We start from the raw sequence: 27701 nt of genomic DNA, 5'->3' as shown, positions 1-27701 counted from the left end.
CCATCAACAAAGGAGGTGGCTTACAAAACACTCGTTCGACCTATACTTGAGTATTGCTCATCAGTGTGGGATCCATACCAGATCGGGTTGACGGAGGAGATAGAGAAGATCCAAAGAAGAGCGGCGCGTTTCGTCACAGGGTTATTTGGTAACCGTGATAGCGTTACGGAGATGTTTAACAAACTCAAGTGGCAGACTCTTCAAGAGTCGCGGTGTAGCTTGCTCGTCAGGTTTCGAGAGGGTGCGTTTCTGGATGAGGTATCGAATATATTGCTTCCCCCTACTTATACCTCCCGAGGAGATCACGAATGTAAAATTAGAGAGATTAGAGCGCGCACGGAGGCTTTCAGACAGTCGTTCTTCCCGCGAACCATACGCGACTGTAACAGGAAAGGGAGGTAATGACAGTGGCACGTAAAGTGCCCTCCGCCACACACCGTTGGATGGCTTGCGGAGTATAAATGTAGATGTAGATGTAGAAGGTTGGCGCCTGTGGCGACACCTACAACGTGCTGACATGAGGAAAGTTTCCAACCGATTTCTCATTAGCCGGTCGGCAGTGGCCGAGCGGTTCTAGGCGCTTCAGTCTATACCGCGCGACCGCCACGGTGGCAGGTTCGAATCCTGCCTCGGGCATGGATGTGTGTGTTGTCCTTAGGTTAGCTAGGTTTAAGTAGTCGTAAGTTATAGGGGACTGATGACCTCAGATGTTAAGTCCCATAGTGCTCAGAGCCATTTGAACCATTGATTTCTCATAACAAACAGCAGTTGACCGGAGTTGCCTCGTGCGACGTTGTTGTGAATCCTCATGTAAGGAGGAGAAATGCGTACCATCACGTTTCCGACTTTGATAAAGGTCGGATTGTAGCCTATCGCGATTGCGGTTTATCGTATCGTGACATTGCTGCTCACGTTGGTCGAGATCCAATGACTGCTAGCAGAATATGGAATCGGTGGGTTCAGGAGGGTAATACGGAACGCCGTGCTGGATCCCAACGGCCTCGTATCACTAGCAGTCGAGATGACAGGAATCTTATCTGCATGGCTGTAACGGATCCTGCAGCAACGTCTCGATCCCTGAGTCAACAGATGAGGACGTTTACAAGACAACAACCATCTGCACGAACAGTTCGACGACGTTTGCAGCAGCATGGACTATCAGCTCGGAGACCATGGCTGCGATTACCCTTGACGCTGCATCACAGACAGGAGCGCCTGCGATGGTGTGTTCAACGACGAACCTGGGTGCACGAATGCCAAAACGTCGTTTTTTCGCATGAATCCAGGTTCTGTTTAGAGCATGATAGTCGCATCCGTGTTTGGCGACATCGCGGTGAACGCACATTGGAAGCGTGTATTCGTCGTCGCCATATTGGCGTATCACCCGGCGTGATGGTATGGGGTGCCATTGGTTATACGTCTCGGTCACCTCTTGTTCGCATTGACGGCACTTTGAACAGTGGACGTTACATTTCAGATGTGTTACGACCCGTGGCTCTACCTTTCATTTGATCCCTGCGAAACCCTACATTTCAGCAGGATAATGTACGACCGCATGTTGCAGGTCCTGTACGGGTATTTCCGGATACAGAAAACGTTCGACTGCTGCCCTGGCCAGCACATTCTACAGAGCTCTCACCAATTGAAAACGTCTGGTCAATGGTGGCCGAGCAACTGGCTCGTCACAATACGCCAGTCACTTCTCTTGATGAACTGTGGTATCGTGTTGAAGCTGCATGGGCAGTTGTACTTGTACACGCCATCCAAGCTCTGTTTGACTCAATGCCCAGGCGTATCAAGGCCGTTATTACGGCCAGGGGTGGTTGTTCTGGGTACTGATTTCTCAGGATCTATGCACCGAAATTGCGTGAAAATGTAATCACATGTCATTACTAGTATAATATATTTGTCCAATGAATACCCGTTTATCATCTGCATTTTTTCTTGGTGTAGCAATTTTAATGGCCAGTAGTGTATTATTTACAAGTCAGTTCTCTATTAGTTCAATTCCGAACAGCGCGCGGAACAGTCGAACACGTATATCTTTCGGTGCCATCTCTGATTTCCATAAGTAGGTCGGCGTCAACAAAATGTTTTCGCATTCGGAGGAGAAAGTTGGTGATTGAAATTTCGTGAGAAGATTCCGTCGCTACAAAAAACTCCTTTGTTTTAACTATGTCCACCCCAGATCCTGTATCACTTCATCGACACTCTCTCCCCTATTTCGCTATAATACAAAACGTACTGCCCTTCTTTGAACTTTCTCGGTGTACTCCGTCAGTCCTATCTGGTAAGGATCAGAGACCGCGTAGTGTAGTCAGTCTCTTCAGTAGACCTGTTACATTTCCTAAGTGTCCTGCCAATAAAACTCAGTGTTTGGTCAGCCGCCCCCAGAACATTTTCTGTGTGTTCCTTCCAATTTAAGTTGTTCGTAATTGTATCCCACACTGCGCAGCAATATTCTAAAGAAGACGGACAAACGTAGTGTAGACAGTCTTCTTAGTAGATTCGTTACATTTTCTAAGTGGCCTGCCAATAAAACGCAGTCAATAGTTACCCTTCCCCACAACATCTTCTGTGTGTTCCTTCCAATTTAAATTGTTCGTAATTGTAATTTCTAGGTATTTAGTTGAATTTACGGCCTTTAGATTTGACTGATTCATCGTGTAATCGAAGTTTAACGGATTCCTTTTGGTACCCATAAGGATGACCTCACGCTTTTTGTTATTTAGCATCAGTTGCCAACTTTTGCACCATACAGATGTCTTTTCTAAATTGTTTTTCAGTTTGTTTTGTTCTTCTAATGGCTTTACTAGTCGATAAACGACAGCATCATCTGCAAACAACGTATGACGGATGCTCAGATTTTCTCCTAAATCGTTTATATAGATGAGAAACAGCATAGGGCCTATAACACTACCTTGGGGAACGCCAGAAATCACTTCTGTTTCACTCGATGGCTTTCCGTCTATTACTACGAACTGTGACCTCTCTGACAGGAAATCACGAATGCAGTCACATAACTGAGTCGATATTCCATAAGCACGCAATATCACTACAAGCCGCTTGTGTGGTACAGTGCCAAAAGCCTTCTGGAAATATAGAAATACGGAATCAATTTGAAATCCCTTGTCAATAGCACTCAATACTTCGTGTGAGTAAAGAGCTAGTTGTGTGCCACAAGAACGCTGTCTTCTAAAATCTGTGTCAATAGACCGTTTTCTTTACGGTAATTCCTGTCTCCTTGTCAGTCATCACTCAAAATCTGACGCTTCTCATGCTCCTTATTTACCGTAGCTGGCCTGATAACAGCACCAAGTACGAATAACGCTAATGTCCTCTGGTGGCCGTTCTACCAGTCACACAGAACTAAAACTCCAATCATTTACATACCCGCCGATGGTGTGTACGTATACGAAGTTACATTAACATTGATATATGAAGATGTCCGAAAGAACAGATACCATCTTCATATACAGGGTGTTACAAAAAGGTACCGCCAAACTTTCAGGAAACATTCCTCACACACAAATAAAGAAAAGATGTTATGTGGACATGTGTCCGGAAATGCTTAATTTCCATGTTAGAGCTAATTTTAGTTTCGTCAGTATGTACTGTACTTCCTCGATTCACCGCCAGTTGGCTCAATTGAAGGAAGGTAATATTGACTTCGGTGCTTGTGTTGACATGCGACTCATTGCTCTACAGTACTAGCATCAAGCACATCAGTACGTAGCATCAACAGGTTAGTGTTCATCACGAACGTGGTTTTGCAGTCAGTGTAATGTTTACAAATGCGGAGTTGGCAGATGCCCATTTGATGTATGGATTAGCACGGGGGAATAGCCGTAGCGCGGTGCGTTTGTATCGAGACATATTTCCAGAACGAAGGTGTGCCGACAGGAAGACGTTCGAAGCAATTGATCTCCGTCTTAGGGAGCACGGAACATTCCAGCCTATGACTCGCGACTGGGGAAGACCTAGAACGACGAGGACACCTGCAATGGACGAGGCAATTCTTCGTGCAGTTGACGATAACCCTAATGTCAGCGTCAGAGAAGTTGCTGCTGTACAAGGTAACGTTGACCACGTCACTGTATGGAGAGTGCTACGGGAGAACCAGTTGTTTCCGTACCATGTACAGCGTGTGCAGGCACTATCAGCAGCTGATTGGCCTCCACGGGTACACTTCTGCGAATGGTTCATCCAACAATGTGTCAATCCTCATTTCAGTGCAAATGTTCTCTTTACGGATGAGGCTTCATTCCAACGTGATCAAATTGTAAATTTTCACAATCAACAAGTGTGGGCTGACGAGAATCCGCACGCAATTGTGCAATCACGTCATCAACACAGATTTTCTGTGAACGTTTGGGCAGGCATTGTTGGTGCTGTCTTGGTTGGGCCCCATGTTCTTCCACTTACGCTCAATGGAGCAAGTTATCATGATTTCATACGGGATACTCTACCTGTGTTGCTAGAACATGTGCCTTTACAAGTACGACACAACATGTGGTTCATGCACGACGGAGCTCCTGCACATTTCAGTCGAAGTGTTCGTACGCTTCTCAACAACAGATTACGCCGGCCGGAGTGGCCGAGCGGTTCTAGGCGCTTCAGTCTGGAACCGCGCTACCGCTACGGTCGCAGGTTCGAATCCTGCCTCGGGCATGGATGTGTGTGATGTCCTTAGGTTAGTTAGGTTTAAGTAGTTCTAAGTTCTAGGGGACTGATGACCTCAGACGTTAAGTCCCATAGTGCTCAGAGCCATTTGAACCAACAACAGATTCGGTGACCGATGGATTGGTAGAGGCGGACCAATTCCATGGCCTCCACGCTCTCTTGACCTCAACCCTCATGACTTTCATTTATGGGGGCATTTGAAAGCTCTTGTCTACGCAACCCCGGTACCAAATGTAGAGACTCTTCGTGCTCGTATTGTGGACGGGTGTGATACAATACGCCATTCTCCAGGGCTGCATCAGCGCATCAGGGATTCCATGCGACGGAGGGTGGATGCATGTATCCTCGCTAACGGAGGACATTTTGAACATTCCCTGTAACAAAGTGTTTGAAGTCACGCTGGTACGTTCTGTTGCTGTGTGTTTCCATTCCATGATTAATGTGATTTGAAGAGAAGTAATAAAATGAGCTCTAACATGGAAAGTAAGCGTTACCGGACACATGTTCACATAACATATTTTCTTTCTTTGTGTGTGAGGAATGTTTCCTGAACGTTTGGCCGTAACTTTTTGTAACACCCTGTATATATAGTTAAGGCTCACCCCCCATTTGACCATCTTCTTCTGTGCGGATGCACAAACAGTGCCCGAACTCTTACGGGAATCGGCAGTAAAGCCGCGAGTAATGAGTATAACGGGCAGGAGCGCTATGAAAATAGTGCTGGATAATAAGTTGCGAATGTGGGTCTCACGGGACGCGTGCCAGAGATAAGTTCCTGCAGTCGCACCATCCTCCGTGTCCTCGGTGGCTCAGCTGGACGCCGGCACGGTAGCTCAGCATGTTCGGTCAGAGAGTTAGCTGCCCGTTGTAACAAAAAACTGAATCAGCGGCTCAACACTGAACTGGAACGGGTGCCATGGGACATCCGCACCGAACAAATGCAATGCACAGAATCGAACAAAATGAGAACAATAAAAATAAAAAACAAAAAAAAGATTGATAGAGGGTCTGCCATGTAAGCAGGAGATCCCGGGTTCGAGTCCCGGTCGGGGCACACAATTTCAACTGTCCCCGTTGACTTATATCAACGCCTGTATGCAGCTAGGGCTATTCATTTCATTGTAATTACATTAACATTTGACTGTGTCAAAATATCCACGAGTGTACTGCCGGTCTACAGTGTCCATCGTCAGGTGAACTGACGGACTGAGCTCCTGTGAACGTGCCGGTACGGAGATCCGTACGCTATGGCTGCTCAGAGGGAACTGGGTTCGGTCGCGGCGGCGGCCGATTTAAATACCCTCCGCCCGCGGCGCACTCCCTCCGCCGTCCGCGCCCCGCGCCACGGTCGCGCGGTGGAATAGATTGCGACGGCGTCTGAGATGACGTCTGTGTGATGGCTCTGTCCGCCGTGGCCGTCACAACTATACGTTTGCTCGATTTACTCTTGATTAACCCAATCGCTGGTTCCCAAGCCTTGCTAACAAGGGAACCTCCCCATCGCACCCCCCTCAGATTTAGTCATAAGTTGCCACAGTGGATAGGCTTTGAAAAACTGAACACACATCAATCGATAAAACAGGAAGAAGTTGTGTGGAATTATGAAAAACAAAGCAAAATATACAAACTGAGTAGTCCATGCGCAAGATATGCAACATCAAGGATAAACAGAACTCCGGAGCGCCGTGGTCCCGAGGTTAGCGTGAGCAGCTGCCGAACGAGAGGTCCTTGGTTCAAGTCTTCATTCGAGCGAAAAGATTAATTTTTTGTTTTCAGACAATTATCAAAGCTCAGGCACTCACACATAATCAACTTCGCTCTCCAAAATTCCAGGACATGTTCAGATTTGCTTGGACATATGCAGGATTTGACGGTCTACACACGGAAAAATTTGAAAACGTTAAAAACTTATGTTCTGACAGAGCACAGGGAAAAGTGAGCGACTGTGAAACTGTTGGATTCATTTCTCGCAGTTTTTGTGACAAGCTCTTATGTTTTCATCGCTTTTTTGGGAGTAATTATCACATCCATAAGAAAACCTAAATAGGGCAAGGTAGAAGAATGTTTTTACCCATTCGCCAAGTGTACAAGTTAGGTGGGTCGACAACATATTCCTGTCATGTGACGCACATGCCGTCAGCAGTGTCGTATAGAATATATCAGACCTGTTTTCCTGTGGAGGAATCGGTTGACCTTTGACCTCGCGATTAAATGTTTTCGGTTCCCATTGGAGAGGCACGTCCTTTCGTCTACTAATCGCACGGTTTTGCGGTGCGGTCGGAAAACACAGACACTGAACTTATTACAGTGAACAGAGACGTCAATGAACGAATGGACAGATCATAACTTTGCGAAAATAAAGAAAAACTTTTCGCTCGAGGGGAGACTTGAACCAAGGACTCCTCGTTCTGCACCTGCTCACGCTAACCACGGGGCCACTGCACTATTGAGCTCGGACTATCCTTGACATTGCTTATCTTGCGCATGGACTACTCAGTTTGTATATTTTGCTTATTTTTTCATTGTTCTACACAACTTCTTCCTGTTTTCTCGATTGATCTGTGTTCAGTTTTTCATAGCCTATCCACTGTGACAACTTATAACTAAATCTGAGGGGGGTGCAATGGGGAGGTTCCCTTGTGTAAGATTATAGCCACAGTCACGGTTTATGAAGTCGTCATTGGAGCGAATTTCGATAGCCTCTCTTAACAACGCTGTCCCAGTATCTCGACGTCTGTACCAGAATCCTCGTGCGTTCATACTCCATAGCGTGATTTCCCGACAAACAATGTTCAGCGACCGCCGACTTGCTCGGATACATCAGTCGAGTGTGCCTCTGGTGTTCCCGTTGGACACTGTAGACCGGCAGTACACCCGTGGATATTTTGATTATCAAATACGCCGGGAGAAACTCAAGAATCACATTTGACTGTGTGTTCGGGGTGCTTCACTTTTTTGTCAGACGGGGTAAATTCCTGATGACGAGCAGTGTGTGTTTGTTTACAGGTGACGAGATGTGAGCGAACAGAGTTTGTATGTGGTCGGTGTGCTTGCAGGAGCGGCACCATGCCCCAGGCAGAGTGAGCGGCCGTAGGCGGCGCCGTGTCTCGGCGATGCGCCAAGCATGACCGCGGCCTGCTGCAGCGCCACACGTCGCCGCGCCGCGGACACACGTGAGTCACCAGCCGGCGCCGGCTAAAACCGTGAGTCGCGCTGGACTTGGACACTGAGGGGACAGGTCTGGGTAGCTGGACATGGATGTGAGCGTTCCGGGTTCCAGTCCCATTCGAGCAAACTGTACCTTTTTTTTCCCTCCCGCTAGGACGTTTCAAGCAGCGCACACTGTCTACATCTACATATACATGATTACTCTGCAATTCACATTTAAGTGCTTGGCACAGGGTTCATCGAACCACAATCGTACTATCTCTCTACCATTCCACTCCCGAATAGCGCGCGGGAAAAACGAACAGCTAAACCTTTCTGTTCGAGCTCTGATTTCTCTTATTTTATTTTGATGACCATTCCTACCTATGTAGGTTGGGCTCAACAAAATATTTTCGCATTCGGAAGAAAAAGTTGGTGACTGAAATTTCGTAAATAGATCTCGCCGCGACGAAAAACGTCTTTGCTTTAATGACTTCCATCCCAACACGCGTATCATATCTGCCGCACTCTCTCCCCTATTACGTGATAATACGAAACGAGCTGCCCTTTTTTGCACCATTTCGACGTCCTCCGTCAATCCCACCTGGTAAGGATCCCAGATCTAACAGAGGACGAACGAGTGTAGTGTAAGCTGTTTCTTTAGTGGACTTGTTGCATCATCTAAATGTCCTGCCAATGAAACGCAACCTTTGGTTCGCCTTCCCCACAATATTATCTATGCGGTCTTTCCAACTAAAGTTGTTTGTAATTTTAACAAATGGTTCAAATGGCTCTGAGCACTATGGGACTCAACTTCTGAGGTCATTAGTCCCCTAGAACTTAGAACTAGTTAAACCTAACTAACCTAACGACATCACACACATCCATGCCCGAGGCAGGATTCGAACCTGCGACCATAGCGGTCTCGCGGTTCCAGACTGCAGCGTCTAGAATCGCATGGCCAGTAATTTTAACACCCAGGCACTTAGTTGAATTGACAGCCTTGAGAATTGTACTATTTATCGAGTAATCGAATTCCAACGGATTTCTTTTGGAACTCATGTGGATCACCTCACACTTTTCGTTATTTAGCGTCAACTGCCACCTGCCACACCATACAGCAATCTTTTCTAAATCGCTTTGCAACTGATACTGGTATTCGTATGACCTTACTAGACGAGCATCATCCGCGAACAACCTACGAGAACTGCTCAGATTGTCCCCCTGGTCATTTATATAGATCAGGAACAACAGAGGTCCCAGGACGCTTCCCTGGGGAACACCTGATATCACTTCAGTTTTACTCGATGATTTGCCGTCTATTACTACGAACTGCGACCTTCCTGACAGAAATCACGAATCCAGTCGCACAACTGAGACGATACCTCATAGGCCCGCAGCTTGATTAGAAGTCGCTTGTGAGGAACGGTATCAAAAGCTTTCCGGAAATCTAGAAATACGGAATCAACTTGAGATCACCTGTCGATAGCGGCCATTACTTCGTGCGAATAAAGAGCTAGCTGCGTTGCACAAGAACGATGTTATCTGAAACCATGCTCATTACGTATCAATAGATCGTTCCCTTCGAGGTGATTCATAATGTTTGAATACAGTATATGCTCCAAAACCCTACTGCAAACCGACATCAATGATATAGGTCTGTAGTTCGATGGATTACTCCTACTACCCTTCTTAAACACTGGTGCGACCTGCGCAGTTTTCCAATCTGTAGGTACAGATCTATCAGTGAGCGAGCGGTTGTATATGATTGCTAACCAGGGAGCTATTGTATCAGCGTAATCTGAAAGGAACCTAATCGGTATACAATCTGGACATGAAGACTTGCCCGTATCAAGCGATTTGAGTTGCTTCGCACCCCTAAAGTATCTACTTCTAAGAAACTCATGCTAGCAGCTGTTCGTGTTTCAGTCTGCCACACTGCAGAGCGAAGCATTCGTTCAGGAAACAACCTCTAGGCCGCATTTCTGTGTGATATCCTTTCTTTCAGAAGTAAGAGCATATGGAAGATCAGGCAAATTGTGTGATTAGATTGAAGAGTACCTAGATAACTGAACGCAGCATGTCATTCTCAGTGGAGAGAAGTCTTCCGAAGTAAGAGTGATTTCAGGTGTGCCGCAGGGGAATGTTGCAGGACCATTGCTATTTACAATATACACTACTGGCCATTAAAATTGCTACAACAAGAAGAAATGCAGATGATAAACGGGTATTCATTGGACAAATATATTATACTAGAACTGACATGTGATTACATTTTCACGCAGATTGGGTACATAGATCCTAAGAAATCAGTACCCAGAACAACCACCCCTGGCCGTAATAACGGCCTTGATACGCCTGGGCATTGAGTCAAACAGAGCTTGGATGTCGTGTACAGGTACAGCTGCCCATGCAGCTCCAACACGATACCACAGTTCATCAAGAGTAGTGACGCGTATTGTGACGAGCCAGTTGTTCGGCCACCATTGACCAAAAGTTTCAAATTGGTGAGAGATCTGTAGAATGTGCTGGCCAGGGCAGCAGTCGAACATTTTCTGTATCCAGAAAGGCCCATACATGACCTGCAACATGCGGTCGTGCATTGTCCTGCTGAAATGTAGGGTTTCGCAGGGATCGAATGAAGGGTAGAGCCACGGGTCGTAACACATCTGAAATGTAACGTCCACTGTTCAAAGTGCCGTCAATGTGAACAAGAGATGACCGAGACGTGTAACCAATGGCACCCTATACCATCACGCCGGGTAATACGCCACTATGGCGACGACGAATACACGCTTCCAATGTGCGTTCACCGCGATGTCGCCAAACACGGATGCGACTATCATTCTCTAAACAGAACCTGGATTCATGCGAAAAAATGACGTTTTGGCATTCGTGCACCCAGGTTCGTCGTTGAATACACCATCGCAGGCGCTCCTGTCTGTGATGCAGCGTCAAGGGTAATCGCAGCTATGATCTTCGAGCTGATAGTCCATGCTGCTGCAAACGTCGCCGAACTGTTCGTGCAGATGGTTGCTGTCTTGTAGACGTCCTCATCTGTTGACTCAGGGATCGAGACGTGGCTGCTTGATCCGTTTCAGCCATGCGGATAAGATGTCTGTCATATCGACTGCTATTGATACGAGGCCGTTGGGATCCAGCATGGCGTTCCACATTACCTTCCTGAACCCACCGATTCCATATTCTGCTAACAGTCATTGGATCTCGACCAACGCAAGCAGCAATGTCGCGATACTATAAACCGCAATTGTGATGGGATACAGTCCGACCTTTGTCAAAGTGGTAAACATAATGGTACGCATTTCTCCTCCTTACACGAGGCATCAGAACAACGTTTCACCAGGCAACGCCGGTCAACTGCTGCTTTGGATGAGAAATCGGCTGAAAACTTTCCTCATGTCAGCACGTTGTAGGTGTCGCCACCGGCGCCAACCTTGTGTGAATACTCTGAAAAGCTAATCATTTGCATATCACAGCACCTTCTTCCTGTCGGTTAAATTTCACGTCTGTAGGACGTCATCTTCGTGGTGTAACAATTTAATTGCCAGTAGTGTACATAAATGACCTTGTGGATAACATCGCAAGTTCACTGAGGCTTTTTGCGGATGATGCTATGGTATATCGAGAGACTGTAACAATGGAAAACTTTACTGAAATGCAGGAGGATCTGCAACGAATTGACGCACGGTACAAGGAATGGCTATTGAATCTCAATGTAGACAAGTGTAATGTGCTGCGAATACATAGAAAGAAAGATCCTTTATCATTTAGCTACAATAGAGCAGGTCAGCAACTGGAAGCAGTTAATTCCATAAATTATCTGGGAATACGCATTAGAAGTGATTAGAAATGGAATGATCATATAAAGTTGATTGTCGTTACAGCAGATGCCAGACTGAGATTCACTGGAAGAATCCTAAGGAAATGCAGTCCGAAAACAAAGGAAGTAGGTTACAGTACGCTTGTTCGCCCACTACTTGAATACTGTTCACCCGTGTTGAATCCATACCAGATAGGGTTGATAGAAGAGATAGAGAAGATCCAACGGAGAACAGCACGCTTCGTTACAGGATCATTTAGTAATCGCGAAAGCGTTACGGAGATGATAGAAAAACTCCAGTGAAAGACTTTGCAGGAGAGACGCTCATTAGCTCGGTACGGGCTTTTGTTGAAGTTTCGAGAACATACCTTCACCGAGGAGTCAAGCAGTATATTGCTCCCTCCTACGTATATCTCGCGAAGAGACCATGAGGATAAAATCAGAGAGATTAGAGCCCACACAGAGGCATACCGACAATCTTTCTTTCCACGAACAATACGAGACTGGAATAGAAGGGAGAACCGATAGAGGTACTCAAAGTACCCTCCGCCACACACCGTCAGGTGGCTTGCGGAGTATGGATGTAGATGTAGATGTAGAGTTAGTCCAGCAAGGTATGCAGGAGATCTGCGACGTCTGAAAAGTACCAAAGCTGCTGACAGATCTGCATCTGTGAAATGAACCGCGTGTCGTGTCTGGATAGTTCAGTCCAGTGCTGCAGCTGTGAAATGAGCCGCGTGTCGCGTCTGGATAGTTCAGTCCAGTGCTTCCGAACCTCTAATTGCGGAGGGGGGAGGGGTGTTGAGAGATTTATAAGTGGGACACAGACATCTCAGAAAAAAGCGCAAATGTGCTACTGAGTCCTTTGGGGCGCTATAGTTTAGTATTACTCTACATTTGGTAGCCTTTCTTTTACTAAAGTGTGGATCGCAGATTACTCTCAAATAAAGTTTTTCGAAAGAATCAAAAATGCTTATATATAAAATTCTCGTGTCACAGTGTTAGTTGCCATACTCCTCCGAAACGGCTCGATCGATTCTGATGAAATTTTACATGTATATTCGGTACGTCTGAGAATCGATCGTAAATTGTTTTTCATAGGCCTAAAGTACACACAACCCTAAATTTTCACCCTTTTACCACCAACTCCTATTTTTAATAGCGATTTTAGTAATTTAATAATTTTCAACCCCAGTCGATAACTGAACAGTTATCACTTGATCAGTTATGCCCGCCAAGTGTCTACCAGTGATAGTCTTTCACTATTCGATAGATAGGTAATTGAAGAAAACGTACCAAAAGCAACGACTCAAATATCCCTCTTTGAATCGTCGGTACTAGACCGAGAAGTTTAACTAGGTAGCACGCGTCATTCGCCAAACTGACATTCAGGCCTAGCGCACACGCATCGATTTTTATCGTACGGAAATGTATCGTACGATCAAATTCTTTTAGTGGAACAAAGAAGTTCCTATGCTCTCCTTTGTTCCTCTAAAAGAATTTAATCATCGTACAATATTTTTACGTACGATAAAAATCGATGCTTGTGCGTTGTCCTTATTCATAATGCTGGAGAACACGTTTCGACACGAAATTGCCGCCACGTTTGTATGCTCATGGACGAGCCGTGTATCGGTTGCAATTGTTAAATCCGCGCGATCTACCGTAGAAACGCTAGAACTAAATAGTGGTCGATACCGCCGGACTTCCTCCTATGCCTTTTCTCGCTCCCTACGCAGTTTTCGGCCATTATTATTGATTGTGTCACGAGCTCCCGCCAACAACGGCTATTGTGTTACACGTATACGTTGTGTTACACGCAAACATTATTCTTACAGACTAGAGATAATTTATATGGCAAATCAAACGTTTGCCGGGTCAGCTATAACATATAAAGATTTTCAGAGGCGTAACGAAGTTCGCCGGGTATAGCCAATCAATCAATAAAATAAATACGCATTGGGGGGGGGGGGATATGAGATACTGTGGCGTTGCAAAATAGGGCACCACGTAGAAAAGATTAGGAGCCCCTGGGTTAGTCAGAAAGAGCATTCTACGCTAGTTTCAAAGTTCCGGGTTCGAGTCCCACTGTGGCAGACAGTTTTCATGTGCCACGAAGTACAGCGCACGCGGCAACGCAGAGTGGAAGATTCTTTGTGGGTGCAACACTAAAAACGGATCTGAGGTGGTGAAGACGATCACGAATGCAGAATCCTCTGAAGCTAAAACTATTCGTTTCTCCCGATTCCACGTCTTGTTCCTTAGAAGTGACTATTTGCGAACTTCTCGCCTGACTACTTGCCTTCATAGCGCCTCCACAGTTCCACGAACGACTGATTCAGCGCTTGGCAGCCTGCAGCTTTTATTTACTTCTCCATTAGCGCCTCCAGGAACGCCAACAGGACGCGCCAACCATTGGATTCAAGCTATCACTCACAACTTTAGAGAGCCCGGCTTCGTATCTATAATAGGCAATGAAAACCCTCGTGAATCCATTTAATTAAATTTTCCAGAAGCAAAGACAGTTTCTTAAAAAATAACAGAGTGATTCAGATAATGTTGTTGCGTGTGTAGTGTGTAGTAGAAGCCTAGTTTAAATTTATCCAATCACTTTCTGTCGTCTACGTGCTTGGTGACGTTTCTCAGACATTGCAAATTTTCAGTGCTCCAGAGCACGTGATTCTACTATGGTGTAGCACTACTATTTCGGTTACTGTTATTCTTGTCACAAGGTGATGTCCTCAGGGATGGGACTGACTCTTTGAAATCATCTATATGGTAGTGTAGGTTAGGTTGGGTTGGGTTGTTTGGGGGAAGAGACCAAACTGCGAGGTCATCGGACTCATCGGTTTAGGGAAGGACGGGCAGGAAGTCGGCCGTGCCCTTTTAAAGGAACCATCCCGGCATTTGCCTGGAGCGATTTAGGGAAATCATGGAAAGCCTGAATCAGGATGGCTGGACGCGGTATTGAAACGTCGTCCTCCCGAATGCGAGTCCAGTGTGCTAACCACTGCGCCACCTCGCTCGGTGTAGGTTAGGGTCCCAGGTATCTCACTCTGCAGCTATTCACCCTTATAACCCCTTGTTTGCGAGTAACCGACGAAAGAAGTTCTAATTTTGCGTGATTACCCTTAACATTGACAGTTATACGTATAGTGTTATTCCAGCGAAATGGTTAGCATACAAGACCAACTCAAAAGGCTGAGGGTGCAACTCTAGTCAACTACTAAAATAGTTTTTATTTTTAAGTAGTAATCGAAACGACTTTGATTATTATTTTTATTCAGTTAATTCTTTTTAATATAAATTTTTAAAATTTCTAGTCCTTTGTCCTGTCATTTTCATCATCGTATTCACTTTTACATTTGCCTTTTTTTCCTTCCTATCATTCTTTTTCTATTTGGAATCTTTGTGCGTACGATTTGAATTAGTTTTATTTATCCATCACAATGTTTGAAAGTTAGAAAATGCCGATCCACTGCTTAAAAAAGAAAAGACGAAACAATCTATATTGGTTCTGCAATGACGCCCAAAATGCATTTTTTGTTACGTGTAAGATGTACAATTTTTTGGATGGTAATCGTCATGCAAACATTTAAAATACAAATTCTAGTTGCACTATGGACAAAATAACGCAGATGAAGATTCAAAAGGAAGACGATATTATTAATAAATGCGCAAAATGAGGAATAGAAATAATGAATGCTATAACGTGAACGAAAATATACATATAAGATTATCAGAGGGAGGAAATTAAATCAAAATTAATGCAAAAAATTGTTAAAATTACGTACACAAAAGATTCCAAAGGAAAACAGAATGATGGGAACAAAAAATAACGGCAAATGAACAGTTTTACTATGATGAAAATGACAAGACAGGGGATTAGAAATTTCAAAAAATTAAATTCAAACCAACTGACTGAATAAAAATAATGACTAAAGTCATTTCGATAACTATTTAAAAATAAAAAGGAATTGATGTTTTGAAACCACGACCTTGTGAATGTCATTCTCTTATACTAGCCACTAAACTATTAACCACTAAACTATTAACATCACTCGTTGTATTATTTTCAAATTTAAGGTCCTACAAGATCACTCAGAATAACGATATTTTTTTCGTCGATTACTAACAGACGAGGGCCAATCAGAGTGAGTGGCTGCAGAGTGCGGTGCCTGGGACCATAGATTGGTTGGTTTGTGGGATTGAAGGGACCAAACTGCTACGGTCATCTGTCCCTCTGGGACTATAATTTACATTATCGTGTTGATAGTTTCAAAAAGTCGACCCCACTCCTCTCCTTGTCAGAGTGAGTACATGTTCACAGTCGGTCGTTGTAACGCCTGCCGGTCATTAGGAAGTCACAGAATCAAGCAATATTAGGCCATTAGTGCGCTGCCTAGTACGAGAAACATTCTTTCGAGTTCGCGTGCCGTGTTCAGACAAAGGAAGAGAATTTTCAAAGGCCTATTACTTAGGAACGTCGTCACAGGTTCATCCCATTGCGTAAAGTTCTAGCAGAAGAGCCCTCGAAAAACTTCCCGTTGTTTCATTTCTCCTGCAGCTCCGCTACCATGTCAGTTCGCAAAAAATTGCTGTAGATTATTACTGCCGAGTCATGGGAGAACGTTCTGTAAGGGAATTGACTCAAATGGTTCAAATGGCTCTGAGCACTATGGGACTTAACTTCTGAGGTCATCAGTCCCCTAGAACTTAGAACTACTTAAACCTAACTAACCTAAGGACATCACAAACATCCATGCCCGAGGCAGGATTCGAACCTGCGACCGTAGCGGTCGCGCGGTTCCAGACTGTTGCGCCTAGAACCGCTCGGCCACCCTGGCCGGCTGTAAGGGACTTCTTCAAGCAAGATATCGCAGAACCCTTGTTACTCTTTGCGATGGTCATTTTCTTTTAAATGACGTAACACTAATGGAGCACTGTTATCTCAGATACTTGCTCAAGCTAACGATCCGCATACGCTGTTGCCAGGTTTGTGGATTTTATTCTGCAGGTGGTGGAGACGTGCAAGACATTCATGAAATGTTACAAGGACAGTATGTTACTGGTTCTACCACTGAACAGTTAAAATACCTGTGAATTTCTTAGTGAATATTCATCTAAATTTCTTATCAAGAACAAATCGAAGGAATACTGACTGAAATGAAGCTCTGATTTTATCCTTAATACTTTTAAGTCACCACTAATTGGTAATTAGTCAGGTGATGGCTCCTTGCCCTACAGGGGCTAAGATTTTGTGTGCACATCAACTTTTTTTGCTCCATCTTTCTTTTCGTGTTTTAGATTTAACTCTTTTTGAGATTTCATAGATCTGTCCGTCCCTTTATCTCTTAGTTTCGTTTTTGAACGCCAGTAAAGTATTATTTGTTTATTCGTGGCTGACAATTTACTGTGTGATATTTTACTGAGAGTACTGTCGATAAATTTTTTTTTTGTGAATTTCGAGAACTGTTTGATGGTTGTAGCAGTCAATGTACTCCGACTTTTGACGGACAGGAAATTTGGTATTTCGGAATCCGCTAAGACTATTCCAGACAGCAGACTGACTTTCACGTTTGAGATTCTTTTTCCAGATACTGACAGCAGTGGAAATGTGGTAACGGTCTTGGATTTAAATGAGGAAGGACAACAGTTTCTTTTCTTCAACAAATTAAAATATTCAACTCACGCGTGTTAAATAAAACAACTTTATGATTAGGCAAAGGAGACACTGCGAAAAGTTTAGTGATCAAAAAGGTTAAAGTAGCGTATCAGTTGTCGGGTACTTGGATTTTTTGCAGCAGCACCTTACAACGGGGAAAATTAAGTAAAATCGAAGACTTGAAATAAAAAAGAGTCTTAAGAGCCAAAATCATGAATTTGAGGAAAATGAGTTTTTAAGTGTACTATGTAGGTAATGGCCGTAATTGTACTCATTAACGTGTTTTATTTGAAAGTTAAGCATAGTACTGATCTAATTTCCAAGGAAAATTGCAAAGATTGAATTGTAATAGTATGAAAAACATACTAAGTGCGATAGTTCAATAGTCAGCAAAAAGATAGTAAAAGTTCATTCTGCTGTTGTAAAACTATAAGTTTTCATTATTTACCAGGTAATGCATCATTTCAATCAAATTTTTCTTCTGTTCTTCACAGATGTGGCTTGTAACCCCAGGGCAGGTAGTTGCATTTTGTTGACGTCCTGTACTTGTACACCTTTTTTCAAAATCAAATAGGAATACCTTCCCAGACCTCAGTTCCATTTAAGCTTCTGGTTATAACTACGTAAAGCTTATGTTTGTCTAACTATAGTAACTGTACTTTAGATACATCTAGATTTGCTGTGTTTGTATTACAGTCTGCTGCGTTCTTCGCGTCTAAGAAGTCAGATGCATTTACGTTACTGACGATAAATGGCTCTGTTTGCCTTGATTGCAATATCATGCCCCTCACATCGGAAACAATACACTTGATAAATCAAGAATAAACAGTCTGTCTGTGATTTATGTTAGCGATCAAAAATGAGACTTGCCTGCTGAGCTCAATGTAGGAATAGATCTATTACTCGAACTTGTGTATTCATTCCCTCCATTTTTCAATTTTTTCTTCATTGCTGACACATTACGCATTCCTTTAATTCGCCGTTTCTTTCCACTCAAACTGTTATAAACATTTGCTGTCTTCGACGTTTATCTAACACTGAGGGGTAATCCCGCGGAACATAGAGCCTTTCATATGTTAACAGCAATGGATATTAAACCACGTGCCATCTGTTGATTGCATTTGGGTACTGCATTTTCATTCGTGGAGTCTGAACCTTTTATACACTGTTGAGCTTTGCATGCAGACCCCAATTCACGCAAATCTTCAGAGTTTCTTATTATGGCACCTACAGCCTTTTTTATTTCAAGTCTTCCACTGTCTCTTGTAAACTGCATGTTAAGGTACTGTTCCAGAGAATGAAAGAATATCGAGAAAATAACTCGTAGCTTCATCGTGCAAGTGAAAGATAGACTTTGAAGGTAAAAACTAGCCCACGTCTAACTACTCTTCAAATTTCTTCTCAGTCAATAGACGTTGTGATTCCTCTGCTGCGATCTTCTGGTGTCCCCAGTTAGCTGAACACTTACAAAAGGGAGTAACTGCCGTCTTCTCTGTGGAAATTAGGTTCAGTCTTAGAAATCTCAATCGCTTCTCGTACTTTCCTTCAATAAATATTGCATTCCATGGCTAGCAAGCTCTCTTACGTTATTGAAATCTCAAAAAGATGTCCATTTACCGGAAACTTCACACTTTGTTTTAAAAGCGTGTCACCTTTGTGCCCTGAAGTCCTTGTCTCGCTGTACCAGTTTCAGTTATAAAGGCTTCCCTACAGCCACACGTCACTTCATACGAGGGGCGTTCAATAAGTAATGCAACACATTTTTTTCTGAAAGCCGGTTGATTTTATTCAGGATTCCAATATTCCATATTATTCCCCACTCTTATGGCTACAAGATCCTTTTTTTTCCCTCAACGTAATCTCCGTTCAGTAATGCGACGGCCTTACGCCATCTTACTGGCAGGCCAGTATACCGTGACCTCCACATCATCCATGTACTGTGTCACGCGGAGTGCGTCCCTCATTGCGCCAAATAGATGGAAGGTGGAAGGTGCGATATCTGGGCTGTGGAGTGGATGAGGACGAACAGTCTATTGAAACTTTGTGAGCTCCTTTCGGAAGCACAGACTTGTGCGAGACCTTGCGCTGTCATGAGAAGGAGAAGTTCGTCTGCATTGTTTTGGCGGCGAATGAGAGTGACCGCACGTTCCAACATTGCTGGCGTCACATCTGTATGCGGCCAGCCGGCACGCGGGGGATCGGTCAGGTTCGCGCGACCTTACTGCGATGATGACAGACGCCTCGTCCAATGGCTCACCGTGCTTTTGTTCACTGCCAGGTCTCCGTAGACATTCTGCAAGCGCCTCTAAATATGAACGATGCTCTGGTTTTCCGCCAAAAGAAACTCAATGACACCTCTCTGCTTGAAAAGCATGTCCGTTTCAGACGCCATTTTGAAGGTACAGCGCCGCCACCTATCAGAAGTTAGTGAGACTATAAGGGCTGAGGTGGGAATATTCTACGATGTCCCACAACAAATTGCGTATTTTTTTCAAGAGAAACTGGCCGAGAAAAAAAAGTATAGTATTACTCATTGAATTTTCCTCGTAGATTCCTGCAATGTGGAGATGATCTGGCGCGTCCGTTTTACGTCGGAAAGAGACCTTCATTTCCGTCAGCCTCCGTAACTCGGTGCTCAGCCTACTATGCGGAGGACATGGATTCGATTCCTGGTACTGCCACGAATTTTCCGTGGGTGGCCTGACTGGACCAGGGGGAATGTCTGCCTCGTGATGCCAACTGAGCAACTACTTCAGCGAGAAGTAGCGGCTCCTGGATAAAGAAAGCTGACAACGACTGGGAGGGCAGTGTGCTGACGGAACGCCCTTTCATACCGCATCCGGTGATGCCACTGGCGAAGGATGAACGGCGGTCGATCGATCCATCAGCACCAGAACATGGAGCTTTGCTTTTGCTTCGCTATGGCATTCTCGCGAATAATGTTGCTTATGCTGTCAGTAACTCGGGAACTTATTATTAGCATAATTAATTCTATTTCTTACTCGTAACTTAAAGATGGGGAGATGAGAAAGGAAGGGAATTACTGATGATGTCAGCCGCATCAGGACATTGCGCGGAATCAGCGGGGACTAGTGTAAATGTGAGCCGGACTGAGACTCGAACCCGGGATCTCGTACTTACTGGACTGGTGCATTAATCACTGCGCTATCTGGACACAGTGTTCAGCGCAACTTCGCGGACTGTCTCGGCACGCCTCATGGCCGACCTACACTCCCACCGAGCATTCCCTGCCCACTTCCTCCATTCTCGCTACTCTGAGATTCCCACAGGAGTTCGGACGTACTTGTGCATCCACATTGAAGAATGTGGATCCATTGCCCATCTAGGCGAATAAATTACATGAATGCGTGGTTTCTGTTCTTTAGGAGGTATCCGAAAGAACAGACACCACGCGGAATCCGTAGCTGCGATGCATTATATATAAATTGAAGGTGGAGAGGGGAGAAAGCAAAGTACGCCCGACCTCATGTGGTAATTTCAGAGTACAGAGCATGGAGGAAATGGACAGGGACTGCAGATGGGTAGCACTTGGTGGGAGTGCTGGTCTTCCATGCATACATCCTAGATGCATACATCCTAGATGAGCAATGTCTCCACCTTCTTCAATGTGGATGCTCCAGTACGTCCGACCTCCTGTGGGACTATAAGACTATTGAGCATGAAGGAAATCGACAGGAACTGCACATAGGTGGCCCTCGGTGGGAGTGCTGATCGCCCATGAGGCTTGCCGAGATAGTCTACGCCAGTGGTTCCCAATAGGTGGTCCACGGGCCCCCAGGGGTCCGCGAGCTATGCCAGAGGGGTCCGCAAGATGCTATTAGAATAAAAAATATATTAAATATTTTTCGTATGATAACAGATTTTATGTTTTGGCCGCTCAATATTTTTTCAATAATGAATATGTCAATGTTTTTTCTAAGTACCAAAAATAGAAAGCGCATAAAAAGACTCTTAATTTGGCTTTTTTAGGTACCTGTTACTGTGATATGACAAGGTGCCAATCATACTCGATGAGGGGGTCCTCGAGAAAACTTTGTTGGGAACCTCTGGTCTACGCATTTGCGAAGAGTACTGTGTCCGGATGGCGCAGTGGTTAAGGCACCTGCCTAGTAAGCAGGGGATCCTGTGTTCGAATCCTGGTGTGGCATACATTTTCACTCGTCGCTGCTGATTCCGCGTAATGTCCTAATGCAGCTGACTTCAGTAGCCTCTTACCTTTCCTTTCGTTTCTCGCCCCTCCGCCTTCAGTTTACATACAATGTATCATAGCGGCGGATTCCGCGTGGTGTCTGTTCTTTCGGACACGTCCGAAAAAAAGAGACACCACGCATTGGTATAATACTATTTACTTTGAAAACAATGTCTTTGGACAAACATCTTAGCTGTTGGCTTTCAGTGTCTCCTTTAACAAATGCAGCTGCGATTCCAAGCTGTTATTGCCACTGATGCGGAACGCACGCGAAAACTCAGCGTCAGGCACTGGTTGCTTCTGGGCTGGGTGGTAGTGCGAACTAGCATCTGAATATCTATTTGAGTTTGTAGGATTTCCGCACACTCTTTGCCCTAGAGTATTATCAGATCTTGTGTAAGCCAACACCTCATGATTGTGCCACCCACATAGTGAAGCCAACAAAAGAAGGTCCTTGTGGAGCGATATTTAATTCCTGTTGTCCTAAATGTGGAAGAGCTTCATGTTTATGGTCTTCGCCCCACGCTAAGACTATTGTGCAAGTGTGGCGCGTTGTCAGAAGAGAGTAGATGTTTCGGGTTTCTCGCAGTCGCAGATCTGCTGCGGCACAGATAGCAGGTGCGTCACAGTGTGCATCTGAAATGGCGTGGCAGCTGTAGATGTTCACTAAAGTCGCACTACGCGGGGAACACGATTCTTATGGATGAAAAGTTAAATTGCACACAGGCTGAGTGTGGCGGTACATGGACGGAACGTAATGTCGCATCCAGCCGTCGTGAAATTAAATTTCACGCAGATTCTCAGTGAAATTCTGGCGTTGTGAAATGGTGCTACCAATTTGGCCAAGTCTACACAGGCGTGGGTGATACTGATCCGCCAAACACTGCAGATATTGCAGATGAAATAACGTCTGAGGGAAATAGGTTTTCCAACCATGAGGACGTTTGAACATCGATTTTTTCGAATGGTTCCGTGACCAAGAGCGGATTTGTATCGTTAAGGAATTTAACGATTGGCACAATATCCCGATCGTTGTTTACAGAGACTCGGCGACTATGTTTATATAATGTGTTATGTATCTTCCTCACTTTGAAGTGTAGTGCAGCATCCAATAAAAATTACTTGTTGTTCAAAATATTTCTTATAATAATGTCAGTTGCAAATGGTCACATTTGATAACTTGTTTCGATCATAAGTAAAGATGATTTTCAGGTCTAAAAAAAAGATATTAATTAATAACTATTTCTGTAGATGAAATATTATTTTACAGATTTTTCTACGTTATTTTGAAGAATATTAACTTTTCACATCTCGTGATTAGTCAGGTACAATTTTTGAGAGTATTAAATTTTAAATATTGTCAGTCTACGTTATCTGCATATTCAGGTTCAGTTATAAAATGTTTGAAATTTTAAATAATTTCAGTTTATTTAATTTCAGAAATATTTTTTTGTTAATATTTTATTTTATTTTAAATCTTAAGATGATCGTTACTTATGGTGGGAGCTAATTATCAAGTGTGACTATTTGCAACTGAGACTTTTATAACACAGTTTTCCAAAAAAGGAAACAGTTGCGGAATATCTCGTGATCCATTTAGCCTGCCAAAACGGTATTTATTTCGTGAAGGCCCTCGTAGATTTCACAATAAGATTACGGCCAACTAATTGCTCCAACCGTGTCAAACTGTGCCTGCAAGTACATAAATGCCTATAGATATGTATTTTCCTTTTTTCCTTGATCTGTAAAACCATGACATATCAAATATACTTGTGGAAGTGGTATGAATGTTACTGTCCACAAACTACTGCCTCGCAGATGCTGCTTTATGGACGGTTGTATTGTGACGCTGTTAACAATTAATTATCGTCTCCGAACTGTTCTTCTAGTGTACATGGCACACAATGCTGTAAAGTTTGTTCATGCCCTTCAGCATTTAACGTGTTCTTAAACATAATAAGAGGACCACGCCCTAACCACGGAAAACACCCCCATATCATAGCACCATCTCCTCTGCAGTTCACTGTTGGCACTATACGTGATAGAAGGTAGCGTTCTCCAGGCATTCGCCTAACCCAAACCCTTCCATCAAATTTCCACAAGAGGTGTAGCCTAATTCATTGCTCCAAATCACTCGTTTCTAGCCACCCACTGACTAGTGGCGTTGCTCTTTACATCATCTCAACCATCGCTAGCATAGAAATGTGCCGCTTATGAGGAGCTGCTCGACCACTGTATTCCATTGTTTTTCACGTGCTATGCACTGTCATTGTGTTAGCTGGACTGCTGGCAGCACTTTTGCACTCAGGAGTGATTCCTTCCGCTGATTTCATGCGATTTTTTTACAACCACTCTCCGTGTTCCTCAACACTCCCTCTTCATCAGTACAAGAGGTCTGCCTGGTCTTGGTTTATCTTTGGTAGTTCGGAAATTGGAAATTTGTGGTAAGTTCTTAGTGAGCAAACTGCTGAGGTCATCGGTCCCTAGGCTTTCACGCTACTTAATCTAACTTAAACTAACTTACGCTAGGGACAACACACACACACGCCCATCCTCGAGGGGGGACTGGAACCTACGACGGGGGGAGTCGCGCGGACCGTGACAAGGCGCAAAAGACCGCACGGCTTCCGCCTTCCTCTTCACAGTGACATCACCAACAGTCGGCTTGGACAGCTTCAGAAATGTTGAAATGTCCCTGATGGATTTGTTACTCAGGTGACGTCCATTGACTAGTCCACGTTCGAAGTAAATGAGTTCTGCTGACCGACTCATACTACTTTAACTGCTTCTGTAATGACAGTACAATTCTTTGGGGGAGGGGGTCCACTACTCGTGATCAATTACGCATTACATTGGGGTGTCCAGATACGTTTGATCAGACAGTGTAAGAGCGCCCAAGTAGATTCCTTACTTTACTTTTACGCGGTCAGGCCCAACAGACAACACGCTGCTAATGGTTTCTTTCTCCATCGCCTTCCATCCATCGTTGCCATTTGCCTTCTATCCACATCTATTGGTGAGTATTGCAGGTCTTCATGGTGTACATCCCTCCATAACTTCCTTGGCATTTCTGGGGGTCTCCTAGCTGTGGCGGTGAAATCCAGGAGCTGCCATAGCCATCTGTAGTCTTTCCAATGACCACATGTCTCTTGCTTCCACTTTCCTCTCAAATACGATGGTGAGTCAAATGAAAACCATAAATATTTTTTAAATATTATTTATTGTGCAGAAGTGGTACAAACCTGTACCACTTTTCAACATAATCTCCCCCACGTTCAATGCAAGATTTCCAGCGCTTACAAAGTGCATAAATTCCTTTAGAAAAAAAATTCTTTTGGTAGTCCGCGCAACCACTCATGCACCGCGTGGCGTACCTCTTCATCAGAATGGACTTTCTTTCCTCCCCTTGCGTCTTTTAGTGATCCAAACGTATGGAAATCACTTGGGGCAAGGTCTGGTGAGTATGGTGGATGAGGAAGACATTCAAAATACAGGTCTGTGATTGTTGCAACTGTTGTATGGGCAGTTTGCAACTGTTGTACTGGCAGTATGGGGCCTTGCATTGTCATGTTGCAAAAGGACACCTGCTGACAGCAATCCACGTCACTTTGATTTGATTGCAGGCCGCAGATGATTTTTTAGGAGATCTGTGTATGATGCACTGGTGACAGTGGTCCCTCTAGGCATGTTGTGCTCCAAAATGACGCCTTTTTCGTCCCAAAAGAGAGTCAGCATAACCTTCATGCTGATGGTTCTGTTCGAAAATTCTTTGGTTTTGGTGATGATGAATGGTGCCATTCCTCGCTCACTCTCTTCATTTCCGGTTGGTGGAAGTGAACCCAGGTTTCGTCCCCAGTAACGATTCTTGCAAGGAATGCATCACCTTCTCGTTCAAAGCGCCGAAGAAGTTCTTCACAAGCATCAAAACGTCGTTCTCTCATTTCAGGAGTCAGCTGCCGTGGCACCCATCTTGCAGACACTTTGTGAAACTGGAGCTTATCATGCACAATGTGGTGTGCTGACCCATGACTAATCTGTAAACATGCTACAATGTCATTCAGTGTCACTCGGCGGTTTTCCTTCACTTTGGCTTCAACTGCTGCAATGTTCTGTATAGTGACAACTCTACATCTACATCTACATCCATACTCCGCAAGCCACCTGACGGTGTGTGGCGGAGGGTACCTTGAGTACCTCTATCGGTTCTCCCTTCTATTCCAGTCTCGTATTGTTCGTGGAAAGAAGGATTGTCGGTATGCCTCTGTGTGGGCTCTAATCTCTCTGATTTTATCCTCATGGTCTCTTCGCGAGATATACGTAGGAGGGAGCAATATACTGCTAGACTCTTCGGTGAAGGTATGTTCTCGAAACTTTGACAAAAGCCCGTACCGAGCTACTGAGCGTCTCTCCTGCAGAGTCTTCCACTGGAGTTTATCTATCATCTCCGTAACGCTTTCGCGATTACTAAATGATCCTGTAACGAAGCGCGCTGCTCTCCGTTGGATCTTCTCTATATCTTCTATCAACCCTATCTGGTACGGATCCCACACTGCTGAGCAGTATTCAAGCAGTGGGCGAACAAGCGTACTGTAACCTACTTCCTTTGTTTTCGGATTGCACTTCCCCAGGATTCTTCCAATGAATCTCAGTCTGGCATCTGCTTTACCGACGATCAACATTATATGATCATTCCGTTTTAAATCACTCCTAATGCGTACTCCCAGATAATTTATGGTATTAACTGCTTCCAGTTGCTGACCTGCTATTTTGTAGCTAAATGATAAAGGATCTATCTTTCTGTGTATTCGCAGCACATTACACTTGTCTACATTGAGATTCAATTGCCATTCCCCGCACCATGCGTCAATTCGCTGCAGATCCTCCTGCATTTCAGTACAATTTTCCATTGTTACAACCTCTCCATACACCACAGCATCATCTGCAAAAAGCCTCAGTGAACTTCCGATGTCATCCACCAGGTCATTTATGTATATTGTGAATAGCAACGGTCCTATGACACTCCCCTGCGGCACACCTGAAATCACTCTTACTTCGGAAGACTTCTCTGCATTGAGAACGACATGCTGCGTCCTGTTATCTAGGAACTCCTCAATCCAATCACACAATTGGTCTGATAGTCCATATGCTCTTACTTTGTTCATCAAACGACTGTGGGGAACTGTATCGAACGCCTTGCGGAAGTCAAGAAACACGGCATCTACCTGTGAACCCGTGTCTATGGCCCTCTGAGTCTCGTGGACGAATAGCGCGAGCTGGGTTTCACATGACCGTCTTTTTCGAAACCCATGCTGATTCCTACAGAGTAGATTTCTAGTCTCCAGAAAAGTCGTTATACTCGAACACAATACGTGTTCCAAAATTCTACAACTGATCGACGTTAGAGATATAGGTCTATAGTTCTGCATATCTGTTCGACGTCCCTTCTTGAAAACGGGGATGACCTGTGCCCTTTTCCAATCCTTTGGAACGCTACGCTCTTCTAGAGACCTCCGGTACACCGCTGCAAGAAGGGGGGCAAGTTCCTTCGCGTACTCTGTGTAAAATTGAACTGGTATCCCATCAGGTCCAGAGGCCTTTCCTCTTTTGAGCGATTTTAATTGTTTCTCTATCCCTCTGTCGTCTATTTCGATATCTAGCATTTTGTCATCTATGCGACAATCTAGAGAAGGAACTACAGTGCAATCTTCCTCTGTGAAACAACTTTGGAAAAGGACATTTAGTATTTCGGCCTTTAGTCTGTCATCCTCTGTTTCAGTACCATTTTGGTCACAGAGTGTCTGGACATTTTGTTTTGATCCACCTACCGCTTTGACATAAGACCAAAATTTCTTAGGATTTTCTGCCAAGTCAGTACATAGAACTTTACTTTCGAATTCATTGAACGCCTCTCGCATAGCCCTCCTCACACTACATTTCGCTTCGCGTAATTTTTGTTTGTCTGCAAGGCTTTGGCTATGTTTATGTTTCCTGTGAAGTTCCCTTTGCTTCCGCAGCAGTTTTCTAACTCGGTTGTTGTACCACGGTGGCTCTTTTCCATCTCTTACGATCTTGCTTGGCACATACTCATCTAACGCATTATGTACGACGGTTTTGAACTTTGTCCACTGATCCTCAACACTATCTGTACTTGAGAC

The 27701-nt window shown here is 44.4% G+C and overlaps 1 protein-coding gene across 2 annotated transcripts in view; it reads left to right on the top strand.

Annotated features, from left to right (window-relative positions):
- Nucleotides 1–27701, top strand: part of LOC126091544 (uncharacterized) — a 224727-nt gene that overhangs the window by 134194 nt on the left and 62832 nt on the right. The window contains exon 2 of one of the 2 annotated variants that reach the window (XM_049907070.1): nucleotides 7740–7856. The exons of the other annotated variant lie outside the window; for it this stretch is intronic. Coding sequence (XP_049763027.1) covers nucleotides 7808–7856 — 49 coding nt within the window. The 5' untranslated portion in view covers nucleotides 7740–7807. The remainder of the gene's footprint in view (nucleotides 1–7739; nucleotides 7857–27701) is intronic. 2 annotated transcript variants of the gene reach the window in all.

The sequence above is a fragment of the Schistocerca cancellata genome, chromosome 1, assembly GCF_023864275.1.
Source record: "Schistocerca cancellata isolate TAMUIC-IGC-003103 chromosome 1, iqSchCanc2.1, whole genome shotgun sequence".
NCBI classification, from domain to species: domain Eukaryota; kingdom Metazoa; phylum Arthropoda; class Insecta; order Orthoptera; family Acrididae; genus Schistocerca; species Schistocerca cancellata.
This window is presented reverse-complemented; position numbering and strand designations above follow the sequence as displayed.